Source organism: Tupaia chinensis, unplaced genomic scaffold, assembly GCF_000334495.1.
Source record: "Tupaia chinensis unplaced genomic scaffold, TupChi_1.0 Scaffold000316_1, whole genome shotgun sequence".
NCBI classification, from domain to species: Eukaryota; Metazoa; Chordata; class Mammalia; order Scandentia; family Tupaiidae; genus Tupaia; species Tupaia belangeri.
Genome location: NW_006159809.1, coordinates 6695964 through 6712802, shown reverse-complemented (window position 1 = coordinate 6712802; position 16839 = coordinate 6695964). Strand labels below are relative to the sequence as shown.

General features: G+C 50.0%; 1 protein-coding gene across 1 annotated transcript in view; it reads left to right on the top strand.

Moving 5' to 3' along the window:
• Positions 1-16839, top strand: part of DYSF (dysferlin) — a gene marked incomplete in the record, with an annotated part of 243950 nt that overhangs the window by 56913 nt on the left and 170198 nt on the right. The window contains 10 exon segments of the mRNA XM_027772968.1: positions 1231-1345; positions 2577-2669; positions 3008-3216; positions 5987-6115; positions 6488-6550; positions 7245-7295; positions 10284-10314; positions 11079-11194; positions 12464-12590; positions 16242-16345. Of these exon segments, the coding sequence (XP_027628769.1) occupies positions 1231-1345; positions 2577-2669; positions 3008-3216; positions 5987-6115; positions 6488-6550; positions 7245-7295; positions 10284-10314; positions 11079-11194; positions 12464-12590; positions 16242-16345 (1038 nt within the window).

The window sequence follows — 16839 nt, the reverse complement described above, 5'->3', positions numbered from 1 at the left end:
GTAGAGGGAGAGAGAGGGAGAGAGAGAGAGAAGAGAGAGAAAGCAACCCCCAATGGGACATGGTCACTCCACAATCGCCTCTCCTCCATGTCTTTGTCCTGTTGGGATTTGGGGCACACACACATGCCTAGTATTTCTTTGAAACTGTTGGTGCCAGGACTTGAGCCATGGTTGGCCAGGTGGGGTCTTGCTTCCCTTAACCATTAGGCTATGCGCCCGGCCCATGAAAAGCATTTTATATGCAGAAAAGCTGTACACTCTTTGTTTAAATAAATTGAAGAATTACATCAAAATGTGCTGGGGAGGGGAATTATGGACAGTTTGTTTTCTTTTGCATTATTTTTCTTCTGTATGGCTTTTATAGTTTCCAAACTTTTTAAAATAGAGTATTTATTACTTTGATTATGGAAAAAAACAAGAACAAATGAACAAACAAAACAAGGCTGCCCCGGGAGGCTTACTGGACGTGTGGTGCTGGGAAGAGCTTGGGCTGGCCCTGCAAGGCCAGAGCTCCTCCTCGGGCTCAGGTGCCCTTTGGAAGGATGCAGGTCTTGCTGGGCTGAGAGCACAGGCAGCCTCCCCTTGTCCTGTGCAGAGTGTGACCAGCCCTTTTGCTCTTGACTGGGCTGGTCAAAGCTGGAGCTGCTGAGGATGTGGTAGGGGGAAGGGGGGCCTCTTGGAGGGAAGAGACCTCAGAAAGGTGAGTGACACCTTGAGAGCCACTCAGTGCAAACTACTGCCTGAGCAGAGCCAGGTAAAGCTGAGTCGTTTATGGAGAAGGAGGGGAGGACCCCTCAAGTGGAGTGGCCAAGGCGATGTTTTGAAGACTGGCCTGGGCTGAGAGTTGAAGAAGCTTGCAGGAGAGGTTGGATCCCGATTCATTTATGGAAGCTTACTTTGCGCTCTGCCAGCTAATGTAATCTTCCTCCGACCGTGTGAGAAAGGTGCTATTGCCATTACTACCCTATTTGACGGACGAGTGCACTGAGGAACAGAGAGGTTTCAGATCTTACTTAAGGGCACACAGCTCCTGAACGGTGGAAGCCGACCCCTGATTCTGTGCGCTTAACCGTATGGCCCTGCTGATGGAACCCTGGGGGTGGCTTTGCCACAGCTTCCTGCAAACCTGACCCTTGTAGAGCTGTATTCCTTGGTGGAAGAATGCAGAAACGGGAAGGATGCGGAGGGCAGTGGCTAACATGCTGTCCACCCCTCCTCCATCTCTTCCAGGCCTCACTGGTCTTGCAGGTGTCCTACACACCGCTGCCTGGAGCCGTGCCCCTGTTCCCGCCCCCTACTCCTCTGGAACCCTCTCCAACTCTGCCTGACTTGGACGTGGTGGCTGGTGAGAAACCCACCCTGGACTTGGCAGGGTCCCCTCAGACGGGTAACAGTGGCAGCCCACCGGGGCTGCTGTGGTCTCCCCAGCCTTGCTGCTCTCCCCAGGTGGGGCTGCCCGTGCCTAGGGAAGCGAGGAAGGGGGTGGGTGTGGAGGGAGAGCTGCTTCTGCCGTGCTCCCTCAGGAGCTCTGGGAGCGGTGCGAGGGTGCCCTCCCAGTCCCAGCTGTGGGGAGAGGCTGTACCCGGCTGGATGCTCTGTGCCGCACAGCTCTGATATGTGTGTGCAGGATGATGCCCAAGGCCTGCCCACTCCCCACAGTCAAATGCTTCCCTGCCCTGGCACCTAGCAGGTCTTTGGTGATGGGATGTGACAAAACAACTAGTTTTTCCTCAAAAGAACTCTGGGATGAGGTTGAGGGGTGTGAGTTCCAGTCTGGCCTTTGCCATTGGATAGCTGTGTGACTTTGGGCCAGTTGCTCTCCCTCTCTGGGCCTACAGACCATCATTTGTGGAATAACTGACTGAATTAGCTAAGTCTTGGGCCTGCCTCAGCTCTCTTCACTTGCTCTGCTGGGTTGGTCAAGTGAGGACTTGGGCCAGGGCAACTGGCTTGCCAGCGGTGGCACGGCCTCTGCGTGGTCCTGCTTGCTGGGTGGGGAGGGAGTTGCACAGATGGGCCAGTGGTGCCTTGCCCATGGAAAGGGTCCAGAGTTTCTCTCTGGTAAAAGGAGCTGAAAGCAAACACAGCATTAAAACCTGAGCAGCCTGGTCTTGGGTGTACCCTGATCCCTACATAGAAGCCCAGCCCCGTGGTGAGAGAGGTAGAGCGGGGCCCTCTGGCTAGGCTCAGCACTGACAGAGCTTAGAGTCAGGGAGCTCAGTGTGGCTGGGATAGCCTGGGAGCCCCGAGCTGGATGAGAGTTGAAGTAGGCCCTGAGGTGGGGGTGGAAGTTCCTGGTGATAGAGGGTGTGAGGGTGGTGGGTCCCCCATGTTCTAGGGCCACACCGAGCCGGGGCTGTCAAAGTTAGGCTGGTGAGGGCGGCCCCCCCATCCAACCCGGAAGGTGGTGAGAAGGGACAGTCTTCCACCCACTTGGCACTATTTCTGAACTGCACGCCAGGCTGGGCTGGGCTGGGAGGAGACAGCAGCGCTGGGATTGGGGGTGCAGTGGGTTGGCGTCTTTCACTTCAGCTCCCTTCTGCCCCGCCCGGGGCTGTGCCTTGCCCATGTGCCAGGCGGGGTACAGAGTCGGGCCGAGACTTGGTCCCTGCTCAGTGACAGCACCGTGGACACCAGATACTCTGGCAAGAAGTGGCTGGCCCCCACGGGTGAGACACAGGCCAGAGCTGTCCCCATTCTAGACCTACTACCCCTAACCGGCTCCCTTGCCACCATCCTTAGCTCACTGGAGTGTGGTTTGGTGGCCAGAAGGGCTCATCTTGGGGACTTGAGGCCGGGTGGGCTGGGGCCATTCTGTTCTCTTCCTGCAAGATTCGGCCTTCAGAAACTCCTTTCTACCTCCTCCACCTTGGCTCACCGATGGGGGTGTGGGCAGGGAGGTGAGAGGTGGGTCTTGGTGTCCACACCTTTGGATCCTTGTCTGCTGGGCTCAGATCCCAGGGCAGGGCCACAAGGACCCCACCTCATTAGGGCCCTCTCCTCCCAGACACAGGAGGAGAGGAAGACACCGAGGACCAGGGGCTCACGGGTGACGAGGCAGAGCCATTCCTGGATCAAAGCGGCACTCCAGGCCCAGGGGCTCCTGCTGCCCCAAGGAAACCACCTCATCCTCCCCCCTACCACCCTGGAAGCAAAAGAAAGAGAAGCGTGCCCCCGCCCAGAAAGCTGCTGTCGGACAAACCGCAGGATTTCCAGGTGAGGGAGGACTGGGCAGTACTGGGCGCCGGCCTGGTCTGGCAACCTTGGGGAAGCTGTGCGTGGGACCCTAAGGGCCCTCCTCGGCAGGAGTCTCTGCTTCCCCTGGACACTGGGCAGGTGCTGAGTGGGGATCTCGTGGCTTGGGGCCTCCAGTGTTCTGAGGCTTGCTGCCTCTGCCCAGACGCATGGTTTTGCTCTCTAAGAAAAAGTCACAACAGCGTATCTTTGAATCTGTTTCCTGTTTTCCTAACCAGGGTTTGCTAACCAGCTCCTCTCTGTTCTAAGTATGCTCTGTGGGGTCAGCAGATGGCATGGTGGTTATATCCCTGGATTCTCACATGGCTGACCATGGTTTAAGTCCCAGGCCCGGTGGCCTGAAAATCATTCTGGGCTCGTGTGCATGCATTTCCAAAATCCTGGAAGGAAAATGGAGGAGAAGGGATTGTGGTGTGGCCATCCCCCCTGGGAGGATGATCTCTCACTTTTCCTCTCACTATCTCTTTCTGTCTCTCTCTTGGGTGAGCACATGCGCCCTAAGGCAAAAACCTCTAAAAGAAAAAGTGTGCTCTGTAACCAGTAATGTCCCCGTTGCCTGGGGACTTGTTAGACGTGCATGGTTTCCAGTCCCACCCAACTTGCTCAATCAGAATCTGGGTTTTTAATTTTTTTTAGATTTATTTATGTAATTTTATTTATTATTATTATTTTTAAATTTTCTATGGGGCATGTATGCTCAGGAGAGAGAGAGAGAGAGAGAGAGAGAGAGAGAGAGAGAGAGAAAACCACAACGGGGGGCAGGACACACACTGCATTTTTGGTCCAGGACTCAAATTGCAGTTGGCCATGTGGGAGTCCAACACCTTAACCACTATGCTACCTGCCGGCTCTATCTGCATTAAAAGAAATTTCTTTATTTCTTTTATTTATGATAGAGTGCATGTACATATGAGAGAGAGAGAGAGCGAGCGAGAGAGAGAGAGAGAGCCTCCACCGGGCTGGTGTCGTCACAATCCCATTCCTCTAGTCCTCCAACCTGTTGGACCCTGGGCACTCGCACCAGGAGTCTGGACCATGGTTCCCATATGGTATCCTGAGTAGCGCATTACTCTTGCACCAAGGAGCCAGCCCAGAACATGCATTTTAACAGTATCCCTAACTCGAGGAGGCTCTATCTAGCTATCTCGTTTCTCCCTATATACATTCCAGTGTTTAGAACCATTGAGTTTTCTGAAACTCACATGGAATTTAAGTCAGTTCAAGCTCTCCACAGAATGAAAACCATGAATATTAATCTTTTCATATATTTTTACTTGAAAATCCATCCCATGTTATTTATCTTTTATTATTGGTCCTTTGCTTATTCTTTTTCCTTCTTATAGAACTTCCCATTTTGATGTAGTCACACTTAGTAATATTTAACTCTCTACAACAACTTTTAAAGTTAAAAACAGGAAACTCTAATCTCTATTAAGGGTAACTGAATACATTCAGTTCCAAATCATGGTTGTTTAAGCAAAGGTCCTCATTACATCAACTGTGTTTGCCCCAAAATTCCAGCTTAGGAATATTACTATTCCCAAGATACATTCTTACTGACTTTTTTCTCTTTCCCAAAGTGTTGTATGTTTATTGTAGAAAATTCAGAACATACAGCAAAATGAAGAAAATAAAAATCATTCATCCATCTCCCCATTACTATTAATATTATATCATTTCATTAAATGTTATTTTAAAAAAAAATTATTTAATTTTATTATTATTATTTTTTAATTTGCTGTAGAACATGTGTTTTCACCAGAGAGTGAGAGAGAGCAAGAGAGAGAGAGGGCAAATGAGAAAGCAAGCTGCCAGGCCTAGGACCTGAACCACTGTTAGCTGTCCATGTGAGAGTCCAGCACCTTAACCACCATGACACCTACTGGCCCATAAAATGCTATTTTTAAAAAAGAGTTGATAAGGGACTGGCAGGTGGCATGATGATTAGGGGTGCTGGACTCCCACATGGCCGACTGTAGTTTGAGTCCTGGACCTGGCAGCTTGCTTTTTCACTTTCCTTCTCTCTTTCTCTATCTCGTTCTGTCCCTTTCTGGTCAAATTAAAAATAAGTAAATAAATAAATAAAGTTAAATAAAAAGATAATTCTTTGAAAAAAGAGGAGGTCAATAAATAACAGTTTATAGAATCAGGAAACATCTTTTTTTTCTTTTTTAACATTTGGAAGTACAGATGTTCTTGAAATCTTTGTTTAATGGTGAAAATTCTTAGCTTATTTCTTGGAATGTAAGAAAGTGTTCTATCTTATAACATAAAAGATAAAGACTATTTACGGGGTCACTTCCCTGTGTAAGTTTGACCTCTGAGGGGATTGTCAGTGAAGAATATTTAAGTCACCAAAAAATGTCAGTATCAATGGGGTCTCAGGTGGCTTGTGCTAGGGGCTGAGTGAAGGGAACAAGGTTGCGGAATGAGGTGAGCAGGGCTGGGGGGCTGGTTTGGACTACCTTGACACTGGGCTTTAGTGGGGTCGCCTGCATGGGGCAGTCAGGCAACTCCTCTGTGACACGAGGAGTTTTATAGATTCAGGGTCTTTCGGTGAGAAATGTGCTTGTTCTTATAATGCTCTCCCTAATCTTTTAAATACTCTTTCCAAGACACCAGTCTGAGGGGTTCCTGAGGTCTCTAACTCTTGGGGCAGATGGTGGGTGGTCCTGTACTTGCCATCACTTTGCCCGCCCCTTCTCCATGCTCACAATCCTCCGGCTCTCAGATCAGGGTCCAGGTGATCGAGGGGCGCCAGCTGCCGGGAGTGAACATCAAGCCTGTGGTCAAGGTGACCGCTGCCGGGCAGACCAAGCGGACTCGGATCCACAAGGGAAACAGCCCACACTTCAACGAGGTGGGAGACGCGGGGGCCTCAGGGTTGGGACCTTGGTGGGCCCTCCAAACTGGGAGCCAGGGCCCACACCAGGAGCTTCACTCTGGAGTGTTTCTGTGTGGTGCTAACTTTGGGTCGGGAGATGTGCTGGGCCCTGAGTGGGTTAGCTGAGCACTTGGAGCAGGGGTCCACCCCTTATTTCTGCCTCAGGCTTCTGCTACTCAGGTCCCTGCCATCCCGTAGGGCCAGCCACCCACCCGGCCCTGAGATGATGACCATGGGCACTGGGCTGAGCTCCAGCCAGTGGCCTGCACAGAGCACCTGGCCCGAAGGCTTGTGGGTGGCGTTGACCCTCTCCATGGCCTGATCTGTCTTTTTACTCTGGACAAACAGACCCTGTTCTTCAACTTTTTCGACTCTCCTGCGGAGCTGTTTGATGAGCCCATTTTTATCACGGTATGTCTCAGCAACCAACGTGTTCTCCACGGGTTATGTGTACACACACATGTGTCAGCATGCACATGTGTATGTGCGTCATTGCACATGTATGTGCATGTGCACATGTCTGCATCTGTGTGTATGCCTGTTAGTGTGAGCGTGTGTATGTGTGTAAGAGAGAAATGTGAGAACCTGGCACTTGGAGAACATGGAACAGCTCACAGAAGGGCCTGAGCAGCTCAGCTGGGAGGCGGTGCTGGGCATGGAATCGCCCCACTGCGCTGCCTCCCCCAGCGGCCTCAGGTCAGAGTCCTACAACCACTGTGGTGGGGCACATACCAGCTTTCATCTTATCTTGCTTGTCCATGTCCTGTTGCTGGCCAGGACGTTCTTTCTCTGGACCTCAGCACTCTCCACTACCCACCATGAGAGGCAGAAGTCTAGTGGTCAAGAGTGCGGACTCTGGACTAGATTGTCTGTGTTCTAGTCCTGCCTGTAGAACTTAGGGGTTGCATGATTCTGTTCAAGTCTTGTAATCTCTCTGTAGAGCGGGTAGTACTAGTACCTACCCGTGGGGTTCTTCTGAGGGTTCAAGTTCTCTGGAATAGAGTAAATGTTACCTGTTGGTTGTTAGTATTTGGGCTCGCTTGTGTCTGGACCACACTTTTACCTGTAAATATAAGTTTTACTGATAAATGATCTTCCCTTCCAGGTGGTAGACTCCCGTTCCCTCAGGACAGATGCTCTCCTCGGGGAGTTCCGGGTAATTGCTCATTTGCTTTGAGAGCAGTGGTTTCTCACTTGTCCATGTTAGTGGAGACTGTGGAGAATGTGCGTGGTTGGGCGCTCCAGAAAGCCTGCATGTCTTGCTCTGTGTTGGGAAAATATAACTTCAACAGTGCCCAACCACACACACACACACACACACACACACACACACACATGCACATTCCCGTATGCGCGCAATCTTCTCCTGACACCTCACCACAAAGGTAGTAGAGAAAGAAAACAGTTTATTATAAAGTAAGCATTAAACTAGAGTGTGCTGTGCACCGCGGGCAATCTGCTCACAGACTGCAAAGGCAAAAGGACCCTCACCCTTTCCTACAGCCATGGGTACAACTGGTGCAGACATGTTTTCAAGATAAACAATAGCAAGCCCTCAAGTACCATTACTTGACCACACCATTGACCATGCACCATTGAACCACACAGCCTAAATTTACCTAGTAACCGGGGTGACCAGCAATGCTAGCTAATTTACATTATCCAGAGTAAAAGTAACACAATTCCAACTCCTATCCTGATGACCAGCAGTAGTTTTTTCTTTTAGAGGTTTTTGCCTTAGGGCATGTGTGCTCACCAGTGAGAGAGAGACAGACACAAGTGGAAGGGAGGGTGAGAAATCAGCCCCCGGGGGGATGGCCATGCTGCAACCTCTTCTCTTCTATTCATCTCCTGGGATCTTGGGCACGCACTCACATGCGCCTGGTGTGAGTTTCAAGCCATTGGGTCTGGGACTTGAACCATGGCAGGCCATGTGGGAATCCAGTGATGTAACTGCCATGCCATCTGCTGGTCCTGACCAGAGATACTTTTACAACCTGAAATAAGGTGCCTTGGGCAGTTAGGCTGCTACCCTCCCACAGGAGCTGGCTGATGGGGAGCTGTCTCCCCGGATATTTACATGTCGAAGGGATGGCTTCCAAGTCCTTGAGAAGGATATACCTGTGCCTTCAAGCTGACAAAAGGCTTATTGGATTTCTAGAAAAAACTATCTCAAAAAGGCAGACAAGGTACTGTACTTACATGTACCTAAGACAAGTATTCTGGCAAAGAGGGGATGGAAATCTCTTCCTTTATTTCCAGCAGGGCAAATTAAGCCCCTTATTTTTAATTCATATTTGTCCCTGAATCTGAGAAGGCAGCATGGGCTTTGAGTTCAGGCAACTGGATTCCTAATTCTGGTCATGTCAGGCCAATACAAGCCTAGCCCTCACTCTGGGTTGGGAGTGGGGTTCAGATATGAACTTCTGGGGTGGGGGGGCCAGGGATACGGGGCCTTCCCCACCTGCTCATTTGTCCGGGACAGTCCACAAGGGAACAGTGCACTTCAAAGAGCCGAGAACTTGCTGTCGTACAATTGAGCCGGTAGACTGGATTTAACATGACAAAGTAACGGTGACTAGGAATCACACAAGCGGAGGAGACCTGAGTGGTGGTTTAATGTAATTTAATGTAATTCTTATTGATTTTTCATTTTACAATCTTCAAGGACTTATCCAAAGGAATGGATGAGCACAGGCTTATTTTAACCTGCCCCCTGCTCTCCAGACAAATAATGCCCTCCAATTCTCTGGGGAATACTCATGAGATAAAAACAAAAACAAAAACAAAAAGAAAAAAAATGAAGTCTATTTTTCTGGAAAAGTATTTTTTTTTGGGAGAGGTTTGCGCTATAGGGCGCGTGCGCTCACCAGACAGACAGAGAGAGACATAGAGACAGAAAGCGAGAAATCACCCCCCCAGGGGGGATGGCCACACCGCAATCCCTTCTCCTCCATTCTCCTCTCGGAATCTTGGGTACGCACACACACGCGTCTGGCATGAGTTTTAAGCCACTGGGTCCGGGACGCGAACCGCAGTCGACTACGTGGGAGTCCAGCGACATAGCCATTACGCTAACTGCTGGTTCTCTGGAAAAGTACTTTTAAAAAAGGAATAGGTTTGAGTCTGAGTCATTCTGTATCAAATGCAATCTTAATTATGTTCCAAGTCTATTTTTTTCTTTTTAATGAGAAAGAACGAGAGGGAGAGAGATAGGTATGTTTTTCATGTGCTTTCTGGAGAGAGACAGAGAGAGATAGAGGGATCGTGAGACATTACCCCCTAGGGGCTATGGCCATGCCACAATCCCTTCTCCTCCACTCTCTTCTCAGGATTTTGGGCACATACACTTGCGTGCCTGGTGTGTTTTTCAAGCTGTGGGGCTGGAACTCAAATGATGCAGTGAGCCACGTGAGATCCAGCACCTTATCCACCACTCACTTATTGGCCTGAGCTAGGCATTCTTGACGGGTCTCACTGTGCTGTAGTCCCTTCTGCTATAGTCTCCCAGTCAGCGAGGGGTCTATTTGCACTGCAGTGCTCGGCCTGTTCAGGTTAGACTGGGAATCAAACCCTGGCTTCTCACATGGCCTCAGCCACTGCAGAGCTGCATCTTCCCACAGGCATGGCTAGGGTCGAGTCTCTACTAGATATTTTTGTTCAGAGAATCCAAGGGTTAGAGTATGATGTTTTTGAATGGACTTTCTTTTTCTAGAGCAGGTTTAGGTTCACACAAAATCAAGTGGGAAGTACAGAGTTTCCATTACTCCTGCCTTTCCCTGCACCCCCACGCCCGTAACCTCCCTCACTATAACATCCTGATCTTCTGTGTTTCATAACTGAAAGCTGTAACATACAGAAAATAATGAAAAAATAGAATAAAAATCAACAAAACCTACCAGCCAGGGATAGCCGTTACCCCCCTTTCGTTGCGTCCCCTCTCTTCTTCCTTTTCTGTGCATACTTCACCAAACTGGGATGGGAATGTATTCTGCTTTCTTTGCATGTAGCATCAATGGGCATGTGTTTCCCTGTGTCTCCAAATCCTTCTCCAAAGCATGGCTTTTAGTAGCAATTGTATACCACACCCCTCTTTCACTGCTCAGTGGCGAGAGTCTGATTTATGTTTTCTCTTTGATTTCAGATGGATGTGGGTACCATTTACAGAGAGCCCCGTGAGTTCTCACCACTCGGCCATATACTTGCGTTTTGGTTCTGGAGGTTGCTTGGGGACACCCATTTGGGACACTCACTCTTCTTTGGGGGTTATAGAATTTAGAGGTGGGGTTCAATCTTGGAAAAGAAGGCAGGTGCTCATCCTTCAAGTAAAACAGACCGCGGGAAGACCAACCCTCAGGAGGGCCTCTGTTGACCCATTTGAGTATGATAAATCTGGAAGGTCCCAGCAAGGACCTTAGAGGCTGAGGTCACCTCAGACAGGGACAGGTCATTTGAGTTTCCCCTTTATTCCCCCCTCATTTATTTCCTTTTATTTCTCTCTCTCTCTCTCTTTTTTCCTGGCCTTTTCTTCCTCCCCTCAACCTTTATTGTCAATAGACTTAGGTTGGATAACTACTCCATCAATTTCCAAGTCTGTAACCATAAGGGAGTTATTTAACCTTACTAAAATTTAGGAGATTGTAGGATTTCTCCTCACCTGGTTACTGCTCTGGTCTGGCCACTTCCAGGGGATGGGGGAGGATCCTGGCTTCTCGTTTGGCTTTGGGAGCCTCTTCCAGGGGTTTCTTTTGACTCTGGACTCTAACTCACATGGACACCCAAAGCTCCCGTTGACTCTGGAATTTGAGTCCTGCCCGTCGTCGTCCCACTGCATGAGTCCTTTGTCTCTCCTGCGGAGGTCCGTCCTGGGCTGCTGGACGTGGGTGCAGACTCGGATATTTGCACTGGGGGATCACCGGGGGGGTTCGGTGTCTTTTAGGGCACGCCTATCTCAGGAAGTGGCTGCTGCTCTCAGACCCTGACGACTTCTCTGCTGGGGCCAGAGGCTACCTGAAAGCGAGCCTTTGTGTGCTGGGACCTGGAGACGAAGCTCCTGTGAGTGTACCTCCCCCAGTCCTCCTCAGGCACCTTAAAGTTAAAATGAAAACTTTATTTTTTTCTGATGGAATAGAATACAAAGTGCTTTTCAGAATTGTAGCACAAATAAAAGAGGGGGGAAGTGGCTTTCCAGGAAAGACAGAGGTGGGAGATGGGAACTTGTCAGAACGCAGGCCTAGGGCCCCACCTGCACTGTAAGTGGAATGCACAACAATGTTCTAGTGGATTCTCCTCATCCTCTGTTGCCAACTGGAATCATCCGGGAGGCTTTAAAAAGTATGGCTGGGTGGGAACCAGCAGTTAGCGTAATGGCTATGTCGCTGGACGCCCACGTAGTCGACCGCGGTTCACGTCCTGGACCCGGTGGCTTAAAACTCACGCCGGGCGCGTGTGCGTGCGTGCCCAAGATCCCGAGAGGAGAATGGAGGAGGAGAAGGGATTGCGGCGTGACCATCCCCCCTGGGGGGTGATTTCTCGCTTTCTGTCTCTCTGTCTCTCTCTGTCTGTCTGGCGAGCGCACGCGCCCTACAGTGAAAAATCTCTCAAAAAAAAAAAAAAAGTATGGCTGGGTGGCTCTCCCCCAGAAAGTCTGTTTTAATTGGTCTAGAGTGTGCTCTGGGCTCCCAGGATTTTCAGTGTGCAGGTAAGTTTGAGACCCACTGCTCAAGGTGTGGGTGCTCTAAGGAGTAAATAAGATAGTGCGCACAAACCATTCAGGGCTGGATGTCACTGTCGCCCTTACCGTTCAGGCACGTGCTATTGCATTCATGTGTGCAAACTCCTTCCCTGCAAGATGGCGCTCCATGGGTGGGGCCTCCATCCTTACCCACTGCAGCATCCCTAGCCTTTGGCGCTCTGCTGACACTGAGTAAGTCCCTTAGTAAGTACTTGTTGAGTGAACAGACAGATGATGAAGCCAGAGTGGCCGCTTAGCCCCCAGCCACCACTGTGCTATTGTTTTAACTGGAGAGCGGGGGAAGAAACCTAGGTCCATGGGATGCCTGCTGTGTGTCACACGCCCTTACCTGCTGTCGATAATCTCCGGACAGTTCTGGGAAGTCGGTATTACTGAGTCCCTCCCTGTGTCCATCAGGAAGCTGACCCTCAGGTCAGCTGACTCACGGGAGATCACAGATAGCGGCAGAGCAAGGTCTGGCTTACTCTGGAAGGCACCATTGTAGTGGTATGGGTCACGCGCTTAGAAAAGGCAGGTACAGCTTTGCGCTCCAGAGCGCATTAAAGAGTCACATCTGGTTTGCTTTGTAGCTGGAGAGGAAAGACCCCTCTGAAGATAAGGAGGACATCGAAGGCAACCTGCTCAGGCCCACAGGTGTGGCCCTTCGAGGAGCCCACTTCTGCCTGAAGGTCTTCAGGGCTGAGGACTTGCCGCAGAGTGAGTTTGGCGCCCCCTCTGGCTTGGAGGTCTGCAAGAGGCTCGTGCAGGGGCGCTTGTGAGAGAGGACCCTGCGCAGTCATGGCCAGCCCCCTGGGGGTTGTAGGGAGAGGCTTCTAGGTTGCAGGGCCTTGGGCCCCTTTCTCAGCTCTTGACAGAGCCGTCTCTGAATAGGGGCTGCTCCTCTGCTCTTGCCCTTCTTTCCTCTCCCTGCGCCCCTCGCAGCTCCCCTCCCCTCTGCAGTCTGGAGTTGCTTCAAACTCTCCCTACATTTCCCAAGGCTCTTTTCTGTTCTTATTAATATAAGAGCAATCAGAATGTAATGAAAGGTAGTAAACGCTGGTGGAGTTACAAAGATGTCAGGAATCTAGAGAGTAAGGCTGCCTAAGAGCTCCAGTCCCATGTCCCCAACCTAGTGTGGCTTTGACCACTCTGTGGCTCTCACTGGACAGTAAGAGCATCTGGACTCAGTTCTACTCTCAGAGCTGGATCCTATGGATTTTTCCAGGGCTGCAAGGAAGGCCAGGCCCACAAGTCCGCACACCCCGGGTGGGGGCAGACCGTGGTAGGGGCAGACCTAGGTGGGGGCAGATCGTGGTGGGGGCAGACCCTGGTCGGAAGCAGACCCTGGTCGGAAGCAGTGTCTCTAGGGTTAGCAGAGTTTGTCTGAAGGACTCCTGGGTCTGTTGTCTCCAGAGGATGAACACTGGTCCTCCTAGTGATCTACTCCTTCCATTTGTTGGGGACGGTCCTAGTTTTCACTCTAAAAGTCCTGGATACCATGTGGCCACTGCCTGGTTTCTCACAGCGGCTCACCTGTACTGGCCCACCTGTGTGCTTAGTGAGGCATTATTATACCGAATGAGCCACAAGTGTCAGCTTGGGCTTCACACAGAAGTCCGCTGGGAGCTCTTTCCAAGAATGCAGATGCCTGGGCCCCACCCCCAGCCTACTGGATTGACTAGGATGAGGGTAGGGCTCGTGTATGCTAGTGTTTATTATTTTTAATTAAAAAATTTTGGGGGGTCAGCAGGTAGCATAGTGGCTAAAGAGGCTGGGCTCTCACATGACTGACTACAGTTTGAGTCCCAGACCTGGTGGCTTGAAACTCACACCAGGTGCATGTGTATGTGTGCCCCAAATCCTGAGAGTAGAGGAGAAGAGATTGCAGCGTGGCTATTCCCCTAGGAAGTGATTTCTCACTTTCCCTCTCTCTGGTGAGTACAAGTGCTCTATATCAAAAATCCCTCCCCCCAAAAAAACAATTTTTAAAGTGTGTGTGTGTGTGTGTTTTTTTTTTTGTCATAGGGCATGTGAGTTCACCAGAAGAGAGAGAGATGAGAGAGACAATGAGAGGGAAAGTGATAATTCACCTCCTGGGGTATGGCCACTCAGCAATTCCTTCTCATTCATTGTCGTCTTGGGATTTGGGGCACAGATGCATTTGTATCCAATGTGTTTCAAGGCACTGGGTCTGGGACTTGAACCATAGTCAGCCATGTGAGGGTCCAGCATCTTAGCCACCACGCCACCTGCTGGCCCCACATGGCAGTGTTCAAAGGTGTCCCAGGGGATTCCCAGTGCAGCCCAGGGTGAGCCACGATTTTAGAGCGTGCATTAGCATAATCAAGCCACTGTCCACAGCAGTCAGTGAGAATGTTTGCAGCTTAGTCCTGTTTACAAGTTTTGCATAAGCTAATTATCTGAGGGTCTCTGCTTTCACTAAGGACCTCAGTAAGTAAAATGGAGTTTCTTGGGCCGCATCATGGGGGGAAGTCTGTAAATTAGTAAGGGGTATTCACAAGCATGCTTAAAAACATTCTGGGTGGGTTGGTGGCAGCTATGTAGACGTGAGCCTCCTGAGCTTCTCAAGGCCCCAGGGAAGCACACACATTGCTTGTCTTAAGATGAAGGAGTTTGGTGTTGAATTCTCTGCAATGTTGTTTAAATATAAATAAAAATGAATTAGGTGGGTAAACAGAACATAAATATTGGGTTGTCAGAGAGTCATAATGTATCTTTTCTATGTTTTTCTATACAAAATTTGGCAAAACTTCTTTTACTCTTTTTTTTAGAGAGGTTTTTGCCACAGGGCACGTGCGCTCGCCAGAGAGAGAGAGAGAGAGAGAGAGAGACAGAGAGACAGAAAGAGAGAAATCACCCCCCAGGGGGGATGGCCATGCCACAGTCCCTTCTCCATTCTCCTCTTGGGATCTTGGGCACACATGCACACGTGCCTGGCGTGAGTTTTAAGCCACCAGGTCCGGGACACGAACACGCGGTCGACTACATAGGAGTCCAGCAACCCAGCCATTACGCTAACTGCTGGTCCCAAATTTGGCAAAACTTCTGACAACGGAATGTTCATGTAATTGTTAACCAGCATGTAATCTTTAACTGTCCCCTTGGGAACCAGCAGTTAGCGTAATGGCTATGTCGCTGGACTCCCACGTAGTCGACCGCAGTTCACGTCCCGGACCCGGTGGCTTAAAACTCACGCCGGGCGTGTGTGCGTGCATGCCCAAGATCCCAAGAGGAGAATGGAGGAGAAGGGATTGCGGCATGACCATCTCCACTGGGGGGCAAGTTCTCGCTTTTTATCTCTATGTCTGTCTCTGTCTGTCTGGCGAGTGCATGCGCCCTATAGTGAAAAACATCTCCAAAAAATAAAAATAAAAATCAAAATAAAAAAATAAAAAACTGTCCCCTTGCTCTCACTCATTCCTGTACCTGTAAGTGTAGCATATAGACGTAACAAAGGGACTTCAGAAACTTCTTGGGAAAATGGAATTAAAGTTCAAGATTTTATTTTGGTGCCCCAAATTTGAAATCTATGCATAGTTTTTTCATACATATTTTCTGTGAAGTATCTATCTGTGCGTACATGTGTAAATAAACTGGTTAATTCAGTAAAAAAATTAGAGCAGAAGAGATTAAAAAACTGTTTTAGAAACAGTATGACTGAGACCAGCAGTTGGCATAATGACTATGTTGCTGAACTCCTATGTAGTCAACAGTGGTTTGAATCCCAGACCCAGTGGCTTAAACTCACGCCAGGCGCGTGTGCGTGCATGCCTAAGATCCCAAGAGGAGAATGGAGGAGGAGGGATTGCGGTGTGGCCATCCCCCTGGGGGGGGTGTGTGATTTCTCGCTTTCTGTCTCAATCTTTCTGGTGAGCGCACGTGCCCCATAGCAAAAACCTCTCAAAAAAAAAAAAAAAAATGAAACTGTGGCTAACCACAGGTAAATCATTGTGCTAACAGATATGAAGGAAACTGTCAAACAGGCACACATAATGGGATATTATTGTAACAACATTCAATCCTCTTCTGGATGGTTTACTGCCCTTAGTCACATCATCAATGTCCCATCGGTCAAGCAGCCAGTCAGGTGGCAGATCTGTTCTGAAAGCTTTGCACACAGAGGGGATGATGGGTCATCTGTTTGGGGCTGGGTGACAAAGCAGCGCAGTGCCCCCAGGAGCTGCTGTTCTGTGTCAGTCCTTCCTGGGAGGTTTTGGGCTCAGACCCCATAGGAGAAACCACAGTGTCTCGTTCAGGTGGTCCAGGGACTGTCTGGAAATAAATGGGGGAAAGTCGGGTGTGGAGGTGGGACAGCAGGCAGCCAGTGACCGGTGTCCTTCTTCCCAGTGGACGATGCCGTGATGGACAACGTGAAGCAGATCTTTGGCTTTGACAGCAACAAGAAGAACCTGGTGGACCCCTTCATGGAGGTCAGCTTTGCAGGGAAAATGGTAAGCAGTGAGGGAGCCGGAGCATTTCCCAGGGGGTGACTGCAGGTGTCCCAGTGGACGGGTACTGGACAAGTGCAGGACGGAGTGGGGTCCCCATCAGAGGCATGTGCACAAAGAGGGGTTGATCTGAGGAATAAGGTGAGACACCCACACAGGCCCAGATTATGCAGTCTGCCTGGGCTGTCTCAGAGGGACACATACGTGGGTGGGCCCGAGAGGACAGGTGGGCAGTGGGTAGATGAAGGACTGTTTTGAAAAGTAAGCAGTAGCATGGGAATCAGATGGGAAGGCATAAAGATACAGAAACCTTTTAAATAAATGTGACGGGGGCCGGCAGATGGCATAGCAGTTGTGTTGGTGGACTTCCACATGGCCAACCATGACTTGAGTCCTAGACCCAGTGGCTTGAAAATCATGCCAGATGCGTATGTGTGCATGCCCAAGATCCTGGGAGGAGAATGGAGAAGGGATTGCAGCCTGGCCATCCTCCCTGG